Consider the following 23,828-nt stretch of genomic DNA (forward strand, 5'->3'; position numbering starts at 1 on the left):
TGTTCACCTTTTGTGGTAAAGTACTCTACACATTCTGTTCAAGTACTCTACACATTCGGTTCACCTTTTGTGGTGAAGAACTCTACACTTTCTGTTCACCTTTTGTGGTGAAGTACTCTACACATTCTGTTCACCTTTTGTGGTGAAGTACTCTACACATTCTGTTCACCTTTTGTGGTGAAGTACTCTACACATTCGGTTCACCTTTTGTGGTGAAGTACTCTACACTTTCTGTTCACCTTTTGTGGTGAAGTACTCTACACATTCTGTTCACCTTTTGTGGTAGAGTACTCTACACTTTCTGTTCACCTTTTGTGGTGAAGTACTCTACACATTCTGTTCACCTTTTGTGGTGAAGTACTCTACACTTTCTGTTCACCTTTTGTGGTGAAGTACTCTACACATTCGGTTCACCTTTTGTTGTGAAGTACTCTACACATTCCGTTCACCTTTTGTGGTGAAGTACTCTACACATTCTGTTCACCTTTTGTGGTGAAGTACTATACACTTTCTGTTCACCTTTTGTGGTGAAGTACTCTACACATTCTGTTCACCTTTTGTGGTGAAGTACTCTACACTTTCTGTTCACCTTTTGTGGTGAAGTACTCTACACATTCGGTTCACCTTTTGTTGTGAAGTACTCTACACATTCGGTTCACCTTTTGTGGTGAAGTACTCTACACATTCCGTTCACCTTTTGTGGTGAAGTACTCTACACATTCTGTTCACCTTTTGTGGTGAAGTACTCTACACTTTCTGTTCACCTTTTGTGGTGAAGTACTCTACACATTCGGTTCACCTTTTGTGGTGAAGTACTCTACACATTCGGTTCACCTTTTGTGGTGAAGTACTCTACACATTCGGTTCACCTTTTGTGGTGAAGTACTCTACACTTTCTGTTCACCTTTTGTTGTGAAGTACTGCAGCTGGAAGCCCATGTCAGTGTTGTCCATGTTGGTCTTGAACAGCAGGAACATTGACCTGCCAACACTCACATATGTCGGCGTGTCCTGTCCACACCACCGACCCAGTTCTCGGCCCTCGCGATCACCTATACACATACATAGTAACTGTAATAAGGAAAAACAAAACTAAAGTCACCCTACCTTCATGTACAGATACTCACCCTACCTTCATGTACAGATTCTCACCCTACCTTCACGTACAGATTCTCACCCTACCTTCACGTACAGATTCTCACCCTACCTTCACGTACAGATTCTCACCCTACCTTCACGTACAGATTCTCACCCTACCTTCATGTACAGCTAGTCACCCTACCTTCATGTACAGCTAGTCACCCTACCTTCATGTACAGATACCCTACCTTCATGTACAGATAGTCACCCTACCTTCATGTACAGCTAGTCACCCTACCTTCATGTACAGATACCCTACCTTCATGTACAGATAGTCACCCTCCCTTCATGTACAGCTAGTCACCCTACCTTCATGTACAGCTAGTCACCCTACCTTCATGTACAGCTAGTCACCCTACCTTCATGTACAGCTAGTCACCCTACCTTCATGTACAGATACTCTACCTTCATGTACAGCTAGTCACCCTACCTTCATGTACAGCTAGTCACCCTACCTTCATGTACAGCTAGTCACCCTACCTTCATGTACAGATACTCACCCTAACTTCATGTACAGATACTCACACTACCTTCATGTACAGATACTCACACTACCTTCATGTACAGATACTCACACTACCTTCATGTACAGATACTCACCCTACCTTCATGTACAGATACTCACACTACCTTCATGTACAGATACTCACACTACCTTCATGTACAGATACTCACACTACCTTCATGTACAGATACTCACCCTACCTTCATGTACAGATACTCACACTACCTTCATGTACAGATACTCACACTACCTTCATGTACAGATACTCACACTACCTTCATGTACAGATACTCACCCTACCTTCATGTACAGATACCCTACCTTCATGTACAGATACCCTACCTTCATGTACAGCTAGTCACCCTACCTTCATGTACAGCTAGTCACCCTACCTTCATGCATATCTTGTCTCCCTAGCGTCATGTACAGATACTCACCCTACCTTCATGTACAGATACTCACCCTACCTTCATGTACAGATACTCACCCTACCTTCATGTACAGATACTCACCCTACCTTCATGTACAGATACTCACCCTACATTCATGCATATCTTGTCTCCCTAGCGTCATGTACAGATACTCACCCTACCTTCATTTACAGATACTCACCCTACCTTCATGTACAGATACTCACCCTACCTTCATGTACAGATACCCTACCTTCATGTACAGATACCCTACCTTCATGTACAGATACTCACCCTACCTTCATGTACAGATACTCACCCTACCTTCATATACAGATACTCACCCTACCTTCATGTACAGATACTCACCCTACATTCATGCATGTCTGGTCTCCCTAGCATCATGTACAGATAGTCACCCTACCTTCATGTACAGATACTCACCCTACATTCATGCATGTCTTGTCTCCCTAGCGTCATGTACAGATTCTCACCCTACCTTCATGTACAGATACTCACCCTACCTTCATGTACAGATACTCACCCTACATTCATGAATGTCTGGTCTCCCTAGCGTCATGTACAGATAGTCACCCTACCTTCATGTACAAAGGTTTTCTTTTTAGCATTTCCTTGAAATTCAATAGTCTGAAATCCTTTGGTAACATTATATATCACTATATTGTACAAGAGTCATCACAAGTTGACATATCCCCCCCGCCCCCACATATATGAAAGGACAAATCATCTGACAGCTGCTTAATCTCTTTGTTTTGCAGATAAATGTTGAATGCTTTTTAAGTTCTGTTCCGGACACGAATCCCATCGCTCCATTTTGAGACTAAGCCCAAAACATTTCCATGGAAACCGAGAAAATAATAATACAAGACACTATTATGGATGACAACTGTTTAATTCTTTTAACATAACGTTTCAAGGCTAATTCTTGCCCCTTGGATGATCCACCTCACGAAGGGGCAAGAATTAGCCTTGTATTACCTCACCAACTTCTAAATGCCTTTGAAGAATTTCTTCAGAGAAAATAATAAATCACAAAAACCTGTAAATACCAAAAGATACCACTTTGGGGCTGTCACAAATATCTACCAAGTTTTACTGACAGATATTACAAAGTTTTGAGTTCTGCTCCAGAAATGAAACACACCTCTCACTTTTGAGACTATGTCTGAAATGTTTCCATGGAAACCGAGAAAATATGAAATCCCAAAAACCTGTACATACCAAAAGGCACCACTTTAGGTTCTGATTGATCTATCTACCAAGTTTTGCAGAAACATATTGAACGGTTCTTGAGTTCTGATCTGGAAACGAAACACACCTCTCACTTTTGAGACTTAAGTCTGAAACGTTTCCATGGAAACCGGCAAAATATGAAATCCCAAAAACCTGCACATACCAAAGGGCACCACTTTAGATTTTGATTGATCAATCTACCAAGTTTTACAGAAAAATGTAGAACGGTTTTTGAGTTGTGGTCGGAAACAAAGCCCATCCCTCCATTTTGAGACTAAGTCGAAATGTTCATTTCAGGTTCTGACTGATACATGCAAAAACATTTTAGCATGGTTTTTAAGTTCTGCTTCGGAAACGAAGCCCACCCCATCATTAGACTAACACCAAAATGTTCCATGGAAAAACAACAACAAAAAAATGCCAAAAATCTGTAAATACCAAAAGGCACAATCATAGGTTCAGATTATTTTATCTATCAAGTTTGGTCTAAAAATATTTTGAACAGTTTCTGAGTTATGCTCCAGAAACAAAATGATGATGGACGTACAGACGGGACAGATGAGGGGTCGACTATATCCCCCTGCATTACATGATGGGGGGATAAAAATGAGTTCATGGTATGGTATGAGAAAGATAAATAATGCACTTTTTAAGAAACTGACCTTCGACGACAATCGAACAAACCTGTAGAGGTTGCAGATTCTTTGAATAGAGTCCTCCTTGGGGTACTTATAAGCATTTAAATGTTCTTTAAATTCTCGCGACAGTTGTAACTATATTTTTTCAATAAAATATATACAAAACAAAAAACATCGTTTTTGTCTTGTGAGACCACCCCCTACAGGGCCCCTGGCCCTGTGACAGCCAAGAGCAGGTAACTCTTCAGACTATAGCCTCCAGCAAAACACTTCCGTTCTGTAAGCAATACAGACAGAATGTGGGGAGGTGGGTGGCCTTACCCTAAGCAGGACTCTATTCAAAGAATCTGCAACCTCTACAGGTTTGTTCGATTCTTTTTCATAGAGATCTTCCTTGGGGTACTTATAAGCATAAGACAGACTCCAAAAGACTGATCTTAGGGAGAGGCATTCTGTCTGCTCATAAACCTGACATAAGATGATAACCTTTATTACGTTTAACTGAAAGTAACAAGGAATCAAACTTACCTGGTCACGTGACCTTCTATGCCTTTCGGCGGGGGTGCGGACCAGGGCCAGGCTATTACACGGTCTAACCCTACATTTCTATGAGAAAGTCGTAGGGTGCTTATAAAAAATGCCACCCCCCCCTTTGCTTTTTTTTTCTTTTTTTCTCAAAAAACGGGAGTTGAGACAGGCGACCGACATATCAGGGTCCATTCTCGTGCACTGGCCAAGGTGCTAGGGAAGGACTGAAACAGTCTAGACCGGTAAAGCAAAAAATACCACCACCATAATAGAGCCCACCACCCGGATAAAAGATGGAAAGTATACAGTAAGATGCCACCACCAGTCTACTTGTTGCAGCTACAATGTCAAATGATCGTTCGTCAAATGATCGTTCATCAAATACAAGGGTAGCTCAAACGGCTAGGGCACTCGTGCCCTGCCCACTGGTGAGAACTGACTGGCCAAACCGAGCACGTTCGCTTGACAGTCTGTCTAACTGATAATGACGGATGAACGTGCTTGGTCGGCTCCAAATAGCCGCGGAGCAGATCTCCTCAAGGGGCAAGGCAGACGCATATGCCTTAGACGTCGCCACAGCCCTAACCGAATGAGCTTTCAAACCCTCAGGGGGCGTACGACCTTTCGAGGTGTATCCCATACAAATGGCAGAGACAAGCCACCTAGATATGGTCTGCTTGTTCGCCAGAAGGCCAGCCTTGCCGCCACCATAACAGCAGAACAATTGATCATTCTTCCTAATGTCTTTTGTTCGTTTGATATAAGCCTTAAGGGTCTTACGGACATCTAAGACGTGAGCATGTCGAAGAGAGGTACCGGGCGGCGAAGGCTGCGTGAAAGCAGGAAGCTCAATAGGCGCCGTAACGTGAAAGGTGCTATCTCTCTTAGGACAGTAAGTATCTGGCAATTGAATGCTCACTCTGTGTTTGTGAAACACCGTTAATTCAGGGTTGGCGGACATAGCGCCAGAGGTTACCGCCACAAGAAAAGCAGTCTTCCATGTCAACAGCTGGAGGGACAGAGCCGACAGGTTGTGAAAAAGAGGACCGGACAGCCAATCAAGAACGACTGGCAAGTCCCACGGGGGACTAATCTGCCGGACAGACGGACGGATTCTGTCCACGCCTGCAAGGAAGCGCTGAACTAGAGGGTGCTGCCCCAATAATGCACCATCGACAGGAATGTGGAAGGCACAGATTGCCGTGGAGTAACCTCTAACTGTAGGAGCGGCCAGACCGGCTTCCAGTTTAAATTGCAGAAACTAGCGCGCATAACAGGCCCATCTATCCTCATATTGAACGTTCGTCGAATCCCTCCGCGATGCCAGAATTGTGTCTGCAACTGGTGCAGGAATTCCTCTCGCATGGAGGCGACTCCGGACAGCGGCCAAGCCACCCACTGAATCCTGGGATTGGGGTGTGGCGCTCCGTTCTGGGATAGTGAGTCCGGTCGAAAGGGTAATAGTACAGGAGGCTGAGCCAGAAACCTGAGAATTACCGGAAACCAGCTTTGAGCCGACCAAAGCGGTGCTAGAAGCACAAGTAGCCGAGCCAGTTGTGCGGTCAGCTGCGAGAGGACTCGTGAGATCAGAGGCACTGGCAGGAACGCCCAAAGTACTCTGTCTGTCCAATCGAGCAGAAAGGCGTCATTGGCTATCGCTCTCGGATCCGGTATCCTTGAGCAAAACACAGGAATCTGGTTCGTCGCCCCAGAGGCAAACAGATCTACCTGGAACGACCCGAACAACTGGGAAATAATCCTGAATATCCCCCGATGCAGCATCCACTCGTGTGGGGCTAGTATTCGTCTCGATAGCGCATCTGCGCGGACGTTGTCTATGCCCGGGAGATAAATGGGGAGTACCCGAATGTCGAACTGGTCGCACCAAATCAGAAACTGCCACGCCTCCTGAAGGAGGGACGGAGACACTGTGCCGCCTTGCTTCAGGATATACGTCATAGTGGTCTGGTTGTCCATCTCTAGACGAACCACTTGACCCCGCACTGACTCCACGAAGCTCTCGAACACCCGGCGGACTGCTCTCAATTTCAACACATTGATGTGTAGGGTAACTTCGTCCTCGGCCCAACGACCCAAGACCGATAGTTTGCCCAGGACGCCCCCCCCCCCCCCCCCCAGCCTGTGAGGGAGGCGTCCATCTGAATCAAGAGGGAAGGTGTCGGTGTCTCTAAGGGGATCCCCCTGGACAGATTTCCATCTTCCGTCCACCACCGCAGGTGAGGAATCAACCAAGCGGGAGTCTCGAGAATAGTCTCGTAGCTCTCCGAATGGGACCACAACTGGGCTAACACCTGTTGAATGGGTCGCATCCTCAACCTCGCACGCCAGACCACGTCCACTGTAGCCGCCATAGTGCCCAGCAAATGAAGCCAAGTTCTTGCTGTGGCTCTGGGGAACTCGAGAAACTGAAATACAGTTCTCTGAACTTTGACGATGCGGTCTGGGGCTAGGGAAACAATCCCCTGAGCCGTATTGAACCGTGCCCCCAAGAACACCAGATCCTGCGTAGGGGTCAGGTCTGATTTCTTGAGATTGATGATCCAGCCGAGCTTCAACAGGATGTCCATCACTTGTTGTGTGGCATCGTGTGATAACAGGAGCCCGAGGGCCCCCAAAAGCCAATCGTCCAGGTACGGAATGACAACACCTGCCCTGTGACCTGGCTAGCTGAGCCGGAATCAACATAAGTTTGGTGAACACCCTCGGCGCTGTGGAGATGCCGAAAGGTAGAACCCGAAACTGATAACACTTCCCGTCGAACGAAAACCGAAGGTATTTCTTGAACTCGGAGTGTATCGGAACATGGAGGTAAGCGTGCTTGAGATCGATTGACGTGAGCCAATCCCCTGTCTCTACGGAAGAGATCACTGACCGCAGTGTCTCCATCCTGAAGGACGGAACCTCTATGAACTTGTTCAGCTCCTTGAGATTCAAGATCGGTCTGAACCCTCTGTCCTTCTTGGTCACAAGGAAGTACATGGAATAAAACCCGTCTTCTTGTTGACCTTCCGGAACCATCTCGATGGCAGCCTTGTCCAGTAACGACTGGACCTCGGCATGGAGGACCTCTGCTTTTTCCCGGGAGAACGGCACCGGCGTGTGCCGAATCCCTGAGAAGCGTGGAGGGTCTCGCTTCCGATGGCATATGGCCATCCCTGACTGTGGACAGGACCCAGGGATTTGAAGTGGCTGCCTGCCATTCCAAAAGGAATAGTGACAGCCTGCCGCCTACAGGGACTTCTGGCGCAAGGCAATGTACCCCTACATTCGGCAGTTCTCCGTCTGCTTGTGTGGGGGACACCAAAGGCTCCGGGCAAATGTTTAACGGGAAGCCGGGGCAGGCTTCCCTTTGCCCCGAAAAGGCTGCTGTTGCTGCGACTGCTGCAACGCAGGCCCCTTGCCTTTGCCTTTCGCCCTCTTGCTACGTTTGTGCTGCAGCGGAGCAGTCCACTTAGCACTTTCCATCGCCGGCGCCAAAGGGTAAGCTGGAGCAAGAGTGGGAGGCCATTGGCGAGACGAGGAGGGTTGCTCTAACAAGGGCTTAGAGTCCTTGAAAGTGCTAACAGCCTCCGCGGCCTCCCGCACAACCTGTAGTGCCCCAGGGAAGAGGGAAGATCCCAACCTGTAGGGCAGAGCCAGGAGTGCCTGTTGGGTAGCGGGAGAGTACCTGGCTACGGATAGCCATAGCCGACGCAACCCCATGACGGCCCCCATCATCTGGCTAGCACAGCACCTAATGCTGTCCCTCGCCAGATGAGAGTGCACGTCCGTAAGCTGCCGGCCCAACACTGCCGACGGAGAGTCGTCAGCAGTGCTCCCATGATCCAACAGCTGCCCCTGCAAAGCAGAAAGGTAAGCCGAATGGACCACTACTCTCAGCTGCTGGGCCGCACACCTATATTGCTCCTCAAAGGAACGATAGGCAGACCTTAGAGCTCGAGCGGCCGTGGAGAAGGGCAGCAGCCGCCGGCCCTGCCTGGCCGAGGCCAAGGAAGAGGAGGAGGACCCCCCCAGGGTGACCGAGGCGTACACACACTCGTCCACCACCGGCGGTTCGAATAGCGAATCCACACCCAGTTGATACCGGCGGCTAATCTCCGGGAGATCAAAGCGCGACCCTGTACCCGAAAGGAGCGGATTCACTACCTCCCCGACCAGCGATGGGAGCAGGCGCAACCTCGCCTCGGCGACCTTAGTAGGCGCGAACGCCTCCCCGGGGAGCCGAAACTCCAAGGGGTCGGGCTCCGACACAGGAATAGAAACCTGAGGTAAGACCTCAGCAATTTTCTCTCTAACCTGTCTGAGGGACGAACTGAACGAGTACGTGACCTCCGACTCGCACTCCTCCCCAATCCCCTCCTCCTCGATATCCATCTCCTCACGCTCCTCAGACAGGGAACCTTCGTCGTAAAGCGAGCCTGTCGAGGGCGCTACTGAGACGGAACTCGAAGGAGCAGAGAGACTAAGAAGGGCCGAGCCGCTAGGTTCGCCCCTGCCAGAGCCTGAACTAGGTTGCCTGGGTAACTGGGGCAAGCCCCCCACCGGAGGGTGACCCGAGAGCCCAGGAAATGGATAGGATGTTGATGCCCCCAGCGGCTGGGCAGCACTAGGCTGCCTGCCCACCGTGGCACTAGGCGCGCTGACCGCGGTCAAGCTGCCGACACCGGGCATCGTTGCCCCACTTGCTCCACGGGACAAGCTGGGGTCGACTGCCCTAGGCACATCCGCCTGAACGCCCGAAGCGCAGGACGGCTGCCCAGAGGGAGGAGCGTTCTCCGAGCCTAAGCCCGGGCCGCGGCCTCCCTCAACTGAACCACCATGGCTGCTCAATGAAGATCGGGCATCCAGTTCTTTTCGGAAACCAGACAGCGCCGAATCTATCATTGATTGTACCGAAGACATCTGTTGCTGAAACAAGGCATTAATTGAATCAACAGAGATTAATGGTGCTTGCGAAGTAGGGGTAGGTGCTGAGGATACAACGGCAGGAGAAGGGGAAGGGTCCCTAGACACCCTGGCCTTCTTAACCGACCCCTCCGAAGAGGAAGCTGCGCCTTTCTTTTTGTGGGAACGCTTAGATGGAGGGTCCTGAGCCCAGATATCCCTTAAACCCCCACCCCCACCCCCCGCCTTAAGTAGGTTGGAATAGAACAAGAAGTCCCCCACCCCCACCCCCCGCCTTAAGTAGGTTGGAATAGAACAAGAAGTCCGCGTGTCTAGACTTTCTGGTCTGAGGGGTAAAACCCGCGCACACATCACAAGACTGATCGTCGTGATGACATTCCACTAGGCACCTTAGACATATATCATGCAGGTCTTTAGCCGGAATGGAGGATTTGCATGTTGAGCAGGAATTAAACTGCAAGGCAACAAATAACCTCCTAGTGTTGCGTAATAAACAACAATAAAACAAGACACGCATGGGCACAAAGCTAAAACTAAAACTACGTACATAGTTAAGGTAAAAGCTAAGTGCCACGACACCATAGTTTACGACATATTTTTTATAAAAAATAGTAGTAAATATGGAGATAACATGAATAAAGTGCATAAAAGTATAGCTAACACAAGCTTACTTGAAAAAAGACCGCCATAAAACTAAAAAGTTTTGGCGGGAAAAAAGGTTTGCCTTCCACCATTATGCTAACCACGTTGCTACCAACAGGGACGGCAAAAGTTACAACAGTTTGACAAGTAAACTGTAAAAAACGATTCCTAATGCGCCCATGCGTCTAATAAAGAAACCATACATACAGTTTGAGCCACTAAGGTACTCATCTTAGTACTTGCCTTTGTCTTTGGTAAGCAAGAATCTCTGTGAACGCTGAAGCACGTCTGCATAGGCGGGGGACAGAAAAGGAAGTGTTTTGCTGGAGGCTATAGTCTGAAGAGTTACCTGCTCTTGGCTGTCACGGGGCCAGGGGCCCTGTAGGGGTGGTCTCACAAGACAAAAACAATGTTTTTTGTTTTGTATATATTTTATTGAAAAAATATAGTTACAACTGTCGCGAGAATTTAAAGAACATTTAAATGCTTATAAGTACCCCAAGGAGGATCTCTATGAAAAAGAATCTGTGACCTCATTTGGCATCCTGAGCTTAGCAAACAACAGATTCATCTTCAGCATGAAATATTTCTCCAGATTATGTGATTTGCTTGCTCTTACTCACAAATACATCCTTATGCACCCCTAAAATCTACATTTCTGTTGCTAACAGACAAGACTTGTACCTTCATATACAGCAACATAGTCATTTGTACATCTGATGCTGCTCTCGATTCCTGACCGGAACACTGTAACTTGGACCTGCCCTGAGGGATCAGATGCAGTGATCTTCCACCAGCAGTCTAGGTTACTGCAACAAAGACTTTCCTTTTAATAACCTTGTAAAACATTGTTATGACAGTGGCCAAACCCTAACCCAGGTTACTGCAACAAAGATGTTCCTTTATACAACCTTGTAAAACATTGTTATGACAGTGGCCAAACCCTAACCCAGGTTACTGCAACAAAGATACTCCTTTATACAACCTTGTAAAACATTGTTACCACAGTGGCCAAACCCTAACCCAGGTTACTGCAATGAAGATACTCCTTTATACAACCTTGTAAAACATTGTTACCACAGTGGCCAAACCCTAACCCAGGTTACTGCAACGAAGATACTCCTTTATACAACCTTGTAAAACATTGTTACCACAGTGGCCAAACCCTAACCCAGGTTACTGCAATGAAGATACTCCTTTATACAACCTTGTAAAACATTGTTACCACAGTGGCCAAACCCTAACCCAGGTTACTGCAACGAAGATACTCCTTTATACAACCTTGTAAAACATTGTTACCACAGTGGCCAAACCCTAACCCAGGTTACTGCAACGAAGATACTCCTTTATACAACCTTGTAAAACATTGTTACCACAGTGGCCAAACCCTAACCCAGGTTACTGCAACGAAGATACTCCTTTATACAACCTTGTAAAACATTGTTACCATAGTGACCAAACCCTAACCTAGCTTACTGCAACGAAGATGTTCCTTTATACAACCAGGTTAATGCAACAAAGGTACTACTATACTGGACAAAAATAGAGATATATACAAATGAAATTTTGAAAAATAATCTATTTATTGACTAAGGATGATAAAATATCAATCATAAAACTACTGATATCCCTAACTTATTTTGTCCAGTATATACACAACAGAGGCCAAACCCTAACCCAGGTTACTAGAACAAAGGCACTACTATATACAACCTCATGAAAAAATATTTCCACAGTGACCAAACCCTAATCTAGTTTACTACAACAAAGGTGCTACCCTATACAACCTTATAAAACATTGTTTTCAATAACCCGGGTCAACTGTAGGTGTAGGCATAGCTGAAGATGTAGGTGAAGGTGTGGATGTACTTGGGTCTGACAGGTATATGTGAAGGTGTAGACACTGTGGTCTAGTGGTTTTGATATTGCTCACCTTGGGTAGGAATTTGGGTAGCCTGGGGACTGGATGTATTTAGGATCCGGATAGGATGTCAGATCCTTGCTACACACATTCTCAGCAGTCTTATCTGCAACAGATTTCAGTAAGATCTTTCACACTGATGAAGCCTGTACTTAAGAGACGGAGGTCACACACAACAGATCTACAGCAGCTGTGTGCCACTCACCATCAGTTTCATAGTACTTGATCTGGAAGCCCTTGTGAGTTCGGGAACTGTCGGTCTGGAAGCGGATGAACATGAACATCCCCGATGATTGAAGGGTGGGACGGTTGCTGGCACAAAACACCCCTAGTTGCCGTGCTGACATGCCTGACCCTGAAACATTAAACAGCCCTAGCAACTGTGCTGACATGTCCGACCCTGAGACAGAAAACACCCTGTGTAACTGTACATGTCTCGACATGTTCAGCCCTCAAAATATAGAACCATCCACCAATCACACTGACACACCCAGGCCTGAAATAGAGAATGTGCAGCGTTGGTACACCGAAACACCCATCAACCTGACTGACTTGTCAAGTCCTAATACACAGGCCTACCCATCAACCTGACTGACTTGTCAAGTCCTAATACACAGGCCTACCCATTAACCTGACTGACTTGTCAAGTCCTAATACACAGGCCTACTCATCAACCTCACTGACTTGTCAAGTCCTAATATGTAGGCCCACTGACATCTCTAGCCCTGATACGCAGGACCATCCTATTTCTAACCCCACCATCCAAGGCCCTTATCCCTTAACCCATATTTCAGTTACTGTAAATCATGAAATTAATGCGTCATGAATTTAATGCGAGTGCAGAGGTCTTGTCTAAAATGCGTCATGAAATTAATGCGAGCTCAGGAAGCTGTGTTGATCAGAAAATGCGACACCCTGATTCTTTGTTGTTCATTTTCTTTTCATTTCTTATTACCACACACTAGTTACCTGAATTGAACTTGTTAAGCATTGAATGGAATGGAGCTGATGATGTTTTGATTACGCTGCCATGTTTGATCACGTGATTGCTTGCTACTACTTGTCTTATTACAACAATTGATGGTGAATTCAAGGTGGCCATGAAGAACCAATTTATTAATTGGTATGCCAACAAAGTGTCAGACAATTTCACAGGTTCCAAAAAGGACTTGTGGATTTACGAATAAGTGTGATGAAGCCTCTACATGCCAAATGGATGGAGGCCACGATTGCAAAGGTGAGCAAAGATCGCTAAACGATCCTGCGTGGCTGGAGAATGTCCGGTCTGGCTGATGTGCCTCAATGACTTTGAACAATTGACAGTGATTATTGTAACCAGTGATAACTGACTTGCGATACCCATAATGAGAAAGTGACCTGTGTTGTCTGGTGTAGTGTCAACACTTCTGCTTAGTCACAAAATTTGCCGATGAATAATGTCAATAGGTATTAAGTAGTGTCAATGAAAGGAAGAGATTTACGTTCATTCAAAAGTACACCCCCCAGACTGAAATGCGTCATTTTAATAATGCGACACATGTACAGACGCATTTTTCGCATTAATAAAATGTTCGCATTAATTTCATGATTTACAGTATTTCCTTAATATCACTTACCATCATAGATGGTGATATTGTCAAAGGAACAGTCATACTCAAGATGGGCATCAGTCACCTCAATCTTCACCGTATTGAAGCCAGACTGGGCCCGGACAACCCAGCGGCAGTCTAAATGGCTACAAGCAGAAATATAGAAAATCATGGTAACATTCACTGGATATGTATCGATGAATATGGGTTCCCTTCAACTGATTCTACATAAGATCTTTCCTTTATCAACTCATGTTTAAAAAGTCAGTACTTCAACAATCACAATGTTCGTTTAAGTTTCACGTACTTCTTGTAGTTATCCGGGTAGCCTGGGCTGGACAGAAAAGACACACGGTTGTATGCTGTCAACGACGTTCCACATGGAGTAATAACAGCTGAAAAAATTAACATTTTGTTACCTTACAATTGGAGTCACAGAATACCTTTAATGGAGGTGTATGTTAACAGAAAGCCCTTGTCTACTTCAGTCAGGGAAAAACACAGCCTACCGGTAGAAACCTGAAGTGTGCTTCTCATCTGAAGTGTACTTCTCATCTCAGAAACGTGTTTTCTCCTATACTTATTGGAGGTGAACGTTAACAGGAAGCCCTTCTCAACATCTGTCAGAGCGAACATGGCGTACCTTTAGAAGAGGTGTATTTTAACAGGAACACCATGTCTACATCTGTTAGAGCGAACATGGCGTGCCTTTAGAAGAGGTGTACGTTAACAGGAGCACCTTGTCTACATTTGTCAGAGCGAACAAGGTGTACCTTTAGAAGAGGTATATCTTAACAGGAAGACCTTATCTAAATCTATCAGGGCAGAACACAGCCTACCTCTAGAAAAGGTGTATGATTTCTTGGAGGCATGTTTTCTCATATAGTTAGAGGAGGTGTATGTTAACAGGAAGCGCTTATCTTATATAAGTTTTGTCAGGGAAGAGCAAAGTCTACCTTTACAAGAGGTGTACCTTTAGAAGAGGTGTATGATTTCTCGGGGGCGTGTTTTCTCCTATAGTTAGAGGAGGTGTATGTTGACAGGAAGGACTTATCTAGTTATGTCAGGGAAGAGCACAGTCCACCTTTACAAGAGGTGTATGTTAACAGGAAGCCCCTGTCTACATCTGTCAGAGGGAACACAGCCTACCTTTACTAGAGGTGTTTGTTAACAGGAAGTCCTTATCTACATCTGTCTACCTTTCGAGTGAATGAGCTTAATTTTACGCCACACTCTGCATTACTCCAGCTATATGGCCGCAGTCTGTAAATAATCAAGTCCGGATCAGACAGTCCAGTGATCAACAACATGAGCATCGATCTGCGCAATTGGGAACCAATGACATATGTCAATCAAGTCAGCAAGTCTGACCACCCGATCCCATTAGTCGCCTCTTATGACAAGCATGGGTTGCTGCAGGCCTATTCTACAAAGGGACCTTCACTGGATCCCTTGATCTGTCAAGTGCCTGATGTAGTCTACCTTTGTAAGAGTTGTATGTTAACAGGAAGCCCTTATCTACATCTGCAAGGGAAGAATATGGCTTACCCCTAGTGGATTTGTATGTTAACAGGAAGACCTTGTCTCCATATGTCATGGCAGTATATAGCTTACCTTTAGTGGAGGCATGTGTTAACAGAAAGCCATTGTCTACATCTATCAGGGAAGAATATGGCTTACCTTTCGTGGAGGTGTATGTTAACAGAAAGCCCTTGTCTATGTCTGAGCCAGAATGGAGCTTCAGGAACATGTATTTGCCAGTGCTCCGAAACATGGGAGTTGATGTGCTGCACCACTTGATGATCAAACCCTCTGTTGAATCTTTCCCTAAAATATCAAGGCATCAGTATAGTGCAGAGGGAAGACAAAAATATGCTCAAATACTCAGACTTAAGTAGTTGATAACTTATGAAGAATTTACCAAAACTGCACATATCCCAACAATATGATATTATGTCAGTGATCTATAATGCTTGCATATAACCAGATTTTCACAGCTGCAGCATCTGAAATGGATGGACAAGATATGACGATGTTTGACTGTTCTTATAATTGTTCCAATAAGTAACACTAGTTTCATCATTCTTTGGATGTCACGACCCTATAATTATGATGTCATAAATTTACTAAACTGTGGTTGTCCTTCCACTGTGGTGTATTCATTGGATTGTAACAAACTGTCACAATCATCACACGCCAATGTACATTCAATTATGTTTATCCCTTTACAAAAAAACAACAACTGCATTTCCAGTGTTTCTGGGCAAAAGACAACTTATTTTGTTTCCCTTTTGGAGTTAAACAGATACATGAATGTGAATTTTTATGATGAAATTGATATTTTATACTTATCCTGACTCATGCTTATTTGCTTTCTCATTCCCCTCTTCCAATCGATCATGTGGAAACTTGAATCCCCTCAATTCAAACGTGCAATCACTCACCAAGACTCACCAATCACTCGCCTTCCTAAACCTTCCCACCAAAAGTGTCCATGTGACCTGTGTACTCCTTGTCATCACTCTTTCCGAATATACCTCTACACAAGTTTACAGGAAAGCCTGAGTGGTGAGAGGGGACGGCTGGGAGGGCTTCATCTCATGAGTTGGGATAAGTACTACCTATGAATTTCATCATAAAACCTGCATACTTTTTCTTATCCTGCCAGATGCTTATTTGCTTACAGAATTTGACAGAATGAGTGGTGAGTCATCCACCTACGTGATTCTCTGTCTGTTTGCACTCAAGTCCGTGTTTTCATATATATACCCCATGGGAAGTCTTCTCGTGGTTGTATACAGTAATTCTCCCTGATGTAACTGGGGAACCTTCTTCTTATATGCACTATTAGATGTAACATCAGAGATTGTGTGTGGATCTTAGATAGCACATGATATCTAGATAATGAGGCATCTGGTCTGTCTTATCTCGTAAGACAGGAGAACACAGATTCTCTGACTGTGTTAGTGGATCAGTGGCTTGGCATCACAAGTCTGAATGACAAGGGTAAGATTTATTCAATGTTGATTTGGCATGGAGAGTTGCTGTAATGGGTACATCTTCCATGGCCATGTCATGTTGACAGTGGTTACCCAACACAGTGTCAGACTTCCAAAAGCAGCTTTCCATGATGAATGATATCAGGCAGTTCCAAGTGTATCGAGGCCAATGACTCCAACTTTGTTTAGGTTCCATGCTTGGATCCTGTAACCCTGCTGCTCACCGTTCTGATCCAAAAAGAGATGGTCGCCAGGAGACTTCTGCAGTTGTGGCGGGAGACAACAGGACAAACAGACACTTGAGCTTCCTTCTTCTTGCGACACTTCTTTTCAGTTAGACCTTCAGCAATCTGATCAAACACATGGACAAAGTCTGTGTGACATCTGGACCTAGCATGTTAGATAAAGCCAGAATGTAGAATTGCCATTCTGGTTGTCCCTGCAGCTGATTCTTCAGAATGAAGTCCCAACTAAGCCATGATGGACTGCAGTGCATTCTTCCACTTCAAACCTTGTATGACTGAGATCTAGGACATGGATTTATGAGATTCTGGTTGCCATCACTAAGGTGAGGAGAAACAGCATCTTAAGAGTTAGCAAATCAAATATCGTCTGCGTCAATGGCTCATACTTTACTGATAAGATGCCGCAACACTGAGGTCCTATGGCAAACTCGGAACTACTGCTGCTCAGCTACTTGAACGATTTCAGCAAGGCAACTAATTAAGGAACCTTCATCAACTTTATCCATCTTCAAGGTGATGACTGAGCTGATTTGTGCCAATTAAGTAAACAATGTAGAGTCCTTCGGATGTCTAGTAGATGTCAGATGATACAGGTAGTCTGCTACCTGTGGGTTTGTTACTCCCCTGCCCATGAACACATGATTGGCAGTCTATTGGTTGCAACTTCTCCACTTGTCTGCAAACAGGTTATATGTAGATTGACCAAAGGCCAGTGTGACTGCCTTAGATGCCCTGGTGGAGTACCTTTTTGTCAGTAAAATATGCTGCATATGAGTAAACAGAATTCTTCTGGGTTGCCATGCTTTTGCTTGGTGTAAGGGTGAACGACTAGGTACAGTCAGTCTGAAAGTTGCAGTGCTGGCTCGCCATGCTTCTCTATAAAGCTTCTCTCTAAAGATCATGATCTTGACGGCCAGTAAGGCACAATTAAAATCATTTGCAGGATATTCATCAAGCTGATCTTGCATAAAGGTCTGGAAACAGGATCAGTGGAGGGAACACAGGCTTTCAGCTCCTGATAAAACATGGCTAAGGCATCAACTGCCCTTGCTACTTGTCATGTCATGAGAAGACAGCAGACTTCTGCTGCTACCGACTGGAACGCGCCCAGATGTAGCTTCCCCTCTGTGGGAGTTGACCAAACCAGTCTTGATAAGGCATTGGCCAAGATGTTCTTCACTCCTGGGATGTGATCAGCCCTCACCTTCAGGTTGATGTCTATGACAGTTGATCTGCTTCTTTTTCTTCATTTGATGTGCCTGGATATTGTTGTCTAGGTAGAAAGCATTACATAGACCCTTCTGATGCAGATATGTGATGCTTCAAACAGGAACCGTAGATACTTCTTCTCAAATTCTAGTACTTTTTTCGGCTGAGCGGGCTAGGCGGCTGACTTTGTGTGCTGGCGATTAGGTGCCTGACTCTGAGGGTGCGGGTTCAAATCCCGGATGGGACTCAACCGAAATAAGTACTAGAATTTGTACTTTACTAAGAAAGTGAAATCCCAAATATGACATATGTTGCATTTGACCACTTTCTAAATGGCATCGTGTAATCATAGCTTTCGGCCGTGGGAGCCGTGCCAATTTACACTCATCAGAGGGGTACATAAAGTACGCAGTCTAGACTACCAGTTGTCCGACTTTCATTTTGTGGAAGTCGCGGTGGCTGAGCGGGCTAGGCGGCTGACTTTGTGTGCTGGCGATTAGGTGCCTGACTCTGAGGGTGCGGGTTCGAATCCCGGATGGGACTCAACCGAAAAAAGTACTAGAATTTGTACTTTACTAAGAAAGTGAAATCCCAAATATGACATATGTTGCATTTGACCCCTTTCTAAATGGCATCGTGTAATCATAGCTTTCAGCCGTGGGAGCTGTGCCAATTTACACTCAGAGGGGTACACAAAGTATGCAGTCTAGACTACCAGGTGTCCGACTTTCATTTTGTGGAAGTCGCGGTGGCTGAGCGGGCTAGGCGGCTGACTTTGTGTGCTGGCGATTAGGTGCCTGACTCTGAGGGTGCGGGTTCGAATCCCGGATGGGACTCAACCGAAAAAAGTACTAGAATTTGTATTTTACTAAGAAAGTGAAATCCCAAATATGACATATGTTGCATCAAGTCACAAGAATAAAAATTCGAAATTTCTGAGTTCAGTATTGTGTATGGCCACCCCGTGCATTCACCACTGCCAAACATGGGTCTCCTCATCAACTGCTTGATGCTTGTGAACACGTGGTTGGGGATTCTGCGCCATTGCTCTTGCAAGGCACCGCCAAGTTCCTGTGAATTCCTGCAAGTTCCAGAGGTAGGTTTCTAAGACTCCGAAGCCTTCTCTAAGTGCATCCCAAACATGCTCTATTGGCTTATGGTTAGGGGACCTCGATGGCCAGTCCACGACGCTGATTCCAGCGTTTTGAAGGAAACTTCATGCCGACATCGTGGTATGCCGCCGAGCATTACCATGCTGGAACTGCAGACCTGGCCCATGAGCCGCCATGAAAGGAACTAGTTTGGGGGTGAGCACCTGGTCGTGGTAAGCAGCAACTGTGAGGTTTCCACGGATGACCAGAAGTCGGGAACGGTTGTTCCCATGGAAAGCACCCCACACCATCACACCATGCAACTTCTGCCCCCGAATCTGTCAGCTTCCTCTACACAACATTGGGCATACCATTCACTACATCGTCTCCAGACTCTATGCTTGCTGCCTTCAAATCTGATGGCAAACCTGGATTCATTGCTAAAGATGACTCGATTCCATCCCCTCTGGGTCCATTGGAGGTGCCGACAGCAGATGTTGACATTTATGAAACAGCATCAATATTGGCCCATGATATGGAAGTCGAGAATGGACATTGGCAGAATGCAACCGATTTTGAATGGTCTGTGAGGACAATCGACCTCTAAACATCTCAGCCCTGGTTTGTGTAGCCGGCAGAAATCTGTCACGTAGGTGACTTAAGACGATTTGAAGTGACATCACATGTGGTGACCTGAACTTGGGCGATCAGAAGTGGTGCCAGTTTGTTGTAGACGACTTCGCACGACTTCGTACGATGGCTGCATCCCAATGCTCTTGTAACGTCAATAACTGATCTTCCTGCTTACAACATAATAATGGCACATTCATGTTGCACATTGGACAATCGTGGTATTTAAAGTACCATGAGAACTGTGGTTTAAAAGTGTTTTTTCAATTCTTGATGCCAATGCAAACATGTGCAAATGAAGAAAACTTTTATGCAAAGATCATATGATCAACTGCACATGCCAAACCTGATTTGGCAGTAGCATCATTTGCACGACGAATGGATGGGTTTGAGCTGGTTTTGCCAACGTTTTTCTAGAGTCGAAAGATAGGGATCCCATTTCGGATACATAGATGTATCATCAGAGAAAAATTATTCATTATTTATAGAAATTACATTTTGTGAAGTTCCTTTTTTGACTCAGTATACATTCCACATAAACCCAGGTATTTAGCTCTGAGGTCTGCACAGATGTAAAATACATTCCACATAAACCCAGGTATTTAGCTCTGAGGTCTGCACAGATGTAAAATACATTCCACATAAACCCAGGTATTTAGCTCTGAGGTCTGCACAGATGTAAAATACATTCCACATAAACCCAGGTATTTAGCTCTGAGGTCTGCACAGATGTAAAATACATTCCACATAAACCCAGGTATTTAGCTCTGAGGTCTGCACAGATGTAAAATAGATTCCACATAAACCCAGGTATTTAGCTCTGAGGTCTGCACAGATGTAAAATAGATTCCACATGAACCCAGGTATTTAGCTCTGAGGTCTGCACAGATGTAAAATAGATTCCACATGAACCCAGGTATTAAGCTCTGAGGTCTACACAGCTGTAATACAAATTCCACATAAACCCAGGTATTTACATTTAGCAGGGATGTCCACACAGCTCTAATATAGATTCCACATGAACCCAGGTATTTAGCTCTGTGGTCTACACAGCTCTAGTACAGATTCCACATAAACCTAGGTATGTACATTAGCTCGGAGGTCTTTCCAACTGTAACATTGATTCCACATGAATTCACACATTCATGTTTCGCAATGAAATCTTACCATCGTATGCTTCCACATAGCTCTTGGTGCAGTAGTACTCCTGGAAGAGGTTGGTTTGCAGCACACTTACATTGACCACGTTGTCCTCCTGCCCTGCTATGATCCTCCACCAGCATTCAGAGGGCCTGCAAGTAACAGTGCAGCATGATGTACGTCGTACTAGTTGATGAGGTGATGTGAAACAGTGTGATGATGGTGTGACTATATGTTGTGCTGGTTGATGAGGTGATGTGAAACAGTGTGATGATGGTGTATCTATATGCTGTGCTGGTTGATGATGTGATGTGAAACAGCGTGATGATGGTGTATCTATATGTTGTGCTGGTTGATGATGTGATGTGAAACAGTGTGATGATGGTGTATCTATATGTTGTGCTGGTTGATGATGTGATGTGAAACAGCGTGATGATGGTGTGACTATATGCTGTGCTGGTTGATGATGTGATGTGAAACAGCGTGATGATGGTGTATCTATATGCTGTGCTGGTTGATGATGTGATGTGAAACAGTGTGATGATGGTGTATCTATATGTTGTGCTGCTTGATGATGTGATGTGAAACAGCGTGATGATGGTGTGACTATATGCTGTGCTGGTTGATGATGTGATGTGAAACAGTGTGATGATGGTGTATCTATATGCTGTGCTGGTTGATGATGTGATGTGAAACAGCGTGATGATGGTGTATCTATATGTTGTGCTGCTTGATGATGTTGTTATGTGAAACAGCGTGATGATGGTGTGACTATATGTTGTGCTGGTTGATGATGTGATGTGAAACAGTGTGATGATGGTGTATCCATATGTTGTGCTGGTTGATGATGTGATGTGAAACAGTGTGATGATGGTGTATCTATATGCTGTGCTGGTTGATGATGTGATGTGAAACAGTGTGATGATGGTGTATCTATATGTTGTGCTGGTTGATGATGTGATGTGAAACAGTGTGATGATGGTGTATCTATATGTTGTGCTGGTTGATGATGTGATGTGAAACAGCGTGATGATGGTGTGACTATATGTTGTGCTGGTTGATGATGTGATGTGAAACAGCGTGATGATGGTGTGACTATATGTTGTGCTGGTTGATGATGTGATGTGAAACAGCGTGATGATGGTGTGACTATATGTTGTGCTGGTTGATGATGTGATGTGAAACAGTGTGATGATGGTGTGACTATATGTTGTGCTGGTTGATGATGTGATGTGAAACAGCGTGATGATGGTGTGACTATATGTTGTGCTGGTTGATGATGTGATGTGAAACAGTGTGATGATGGTGTATCTATATGTTGTGCTGGTTGATGATGTGATGTGAAACAGTGTGATGATGGTGTGACTATATGTTGTGCTGGTTGATGATGTGATGTGAAACAGTGTGATGATGGTGTATCTATATGCTGTGCTGCTTGATGATGTGATGTGAAACAGTGTGATGATGGTGTATCTATATGCTGTGCTGGTTGATGATGTGATGTGAAACAGTGTGATGATGGTGTATCTATATGTTGTGCTGGTTGATGATGTGATGTGAAACAGTGTGATGATGGTGTATCTATATGTTGTGCTGGTTGATGATGTGATGTGAAACAGTGTGATGATGGTGTATCTATATGCTGTGCTGGTTGATGATGTGATGTGAAACAGTGTGATGATGGTGTATCTATATGTTGTGCTGGTTGATGATGTGATGTGAAACAGCGTGATGATGGTGTATCTATATGCTGTGCTGCTTGATGATGTGATGTGAAACAGTGTGATGATGGTGTATCTATATGTTGTGCTGGTTGATGATGTGATGTGAAACAGTGTGATGATGGTGTATCTATATGTTGTGCTGCTTGATGATGTGATGTGAAACAGTGTGATGATGGTGTATCTATATGTTGTGCTGGTTGATGATGTGATGTGAAACAGTGTGATGATGGTGTATCTATATGCTGTGCTGGTTGATGATGTGATGTGAAACAGTGTGATGATGGTGTATCTATATGCTGTGCTGCTTGATGATGTGATGTGAAACAGTGTGATGATGGTGTATCTATATGCTGTGCTGGTTGATGATGTGATGTGAAACAGTGTGATGATGGTGTATCTATATGTTGTGCTGGTTGATGATGTGATGTGAAACAGTGTGATGATGGTGTATCTATATGTTGTGCTGGTTGATGATGTGATGTGAAACAGTGTGATGATGGTGTATCTATATGCTGTGCTGGTTGATGATGTGATGTGAAACAGTGTGATGATGGTGTATCTATATGCTGTGCTGGTTGATGATGTGATGTGAAACAGTGTGATGATGGTGTATCTATATGCTGTGCTGGTTGATGATGTGATGTGAAACAGTGTGATGATGGTGTATCTATATGTTGTGCTGGTTGATGATGTGATGTGAAACAGTGTGATGATGGTGTATCTATATGTTGTGCTGGTTGATGATGTGATGTGAAACAGTGTGATGATGGTGTATCTATATGCTGTGCTGGTTGATGATGTGATGTGAAACAGTGTGATGATGGTGTATCTATATGCTGTGCTGGTTGATGATGTGATGTGAAACAGTGTGATGATGGTGTATCTATATGCTGTGCTGGTTGATGATGTGATGTGAAACAGTGTGATGATGGTGTATCTATATGCTGTGCTGGTTGATGATGTGATGTGAAACAGTGTGATGATGGTGTATCTATATGTTGTGCTGGTTGATGATGTGATGTGAAACAGTGTGATGATGGTGTATCTATATGCTGTGCTGGTTGATGATGTGATGTGAAACAGTGTGATGATGGTGTATCTATATGCTGTGCTGGTTGATGATGTGATGTGAAACAGTGTGATGATGGTGTATCTATATGTTGTGCTGCTTGATGATGTGATGTGAAACAGTGTGATGATGGTGTATCTATATGCTGTGCTGGTTGATGATGTGATGT

At 44.9% G+C, this 23,828-nt stretch overlaps 1 protein-coding gene across 3 annotated transcripts in view; it reads right to left on the bottom strand.

Annotated features, from left to right (window-relative positions):
- LOC137286101 (cubilin-like) overlaps positions 1 to 23,828 on the bottom strand; it is a 199,100-nt gene that overhangs the window by 25,819 nt on the left and 149,453 nt on the right. For all 3 annotated transcript variants that reach the window (XM_067817775.1, XM_067817773.1, XM_067817784.1), the window contains 8 exons: positions 20,894 to 21,018; positions 15,233 to 15,379; positions 13,860 to 13,947; positions 13,580 to 13,698; positions 12,169 to 12,318; positions 11,976 to 12,069; positions 10,727 to 10,851; positions 905 to 1,051 (listed from right to left, as the gene is read on the bottom strand). In XM_067817775.1, the coding sequence (XP_067673876.1) occupies positions 905 to 1,051; positions 10,727 to 10,851; positions 11,976 to 12,069; positions 12,169 to 12,318; positions 13,580 to 13,698; positions 13,860 to 13,947; positions 15,233 to 15,379; positions 20,894 to 21,018 (995 nt within the window). The remainder of the gene's footprint in view (positions 1 to 904; positions 1,052 to 10,726; positions 10,852 to 11,975; positions 12,070 to 12,168; positions 12,319 to 13,579; positions 13,699 to 13,859; positions 13,948 to 15,232; positions 15,380 to 20,893; positions 21,019 to 23,828) is intronic.

Source organism: Haliotis asinina, chromosome 1 (genome assembly GCF_037392515.1).
Source record: "Haliotis asinina isolate JCU_RB_2024 chromosome 1, JCU_Hal_asi_v2, whole genome shotgun sequence".
Classification (NCBI taxonomy): Eukaryota; Metazoa; Mollusca; class Gastropoda; order Lepetellida; family Haliotidae; genus Haliotis; species Haliotis asinina.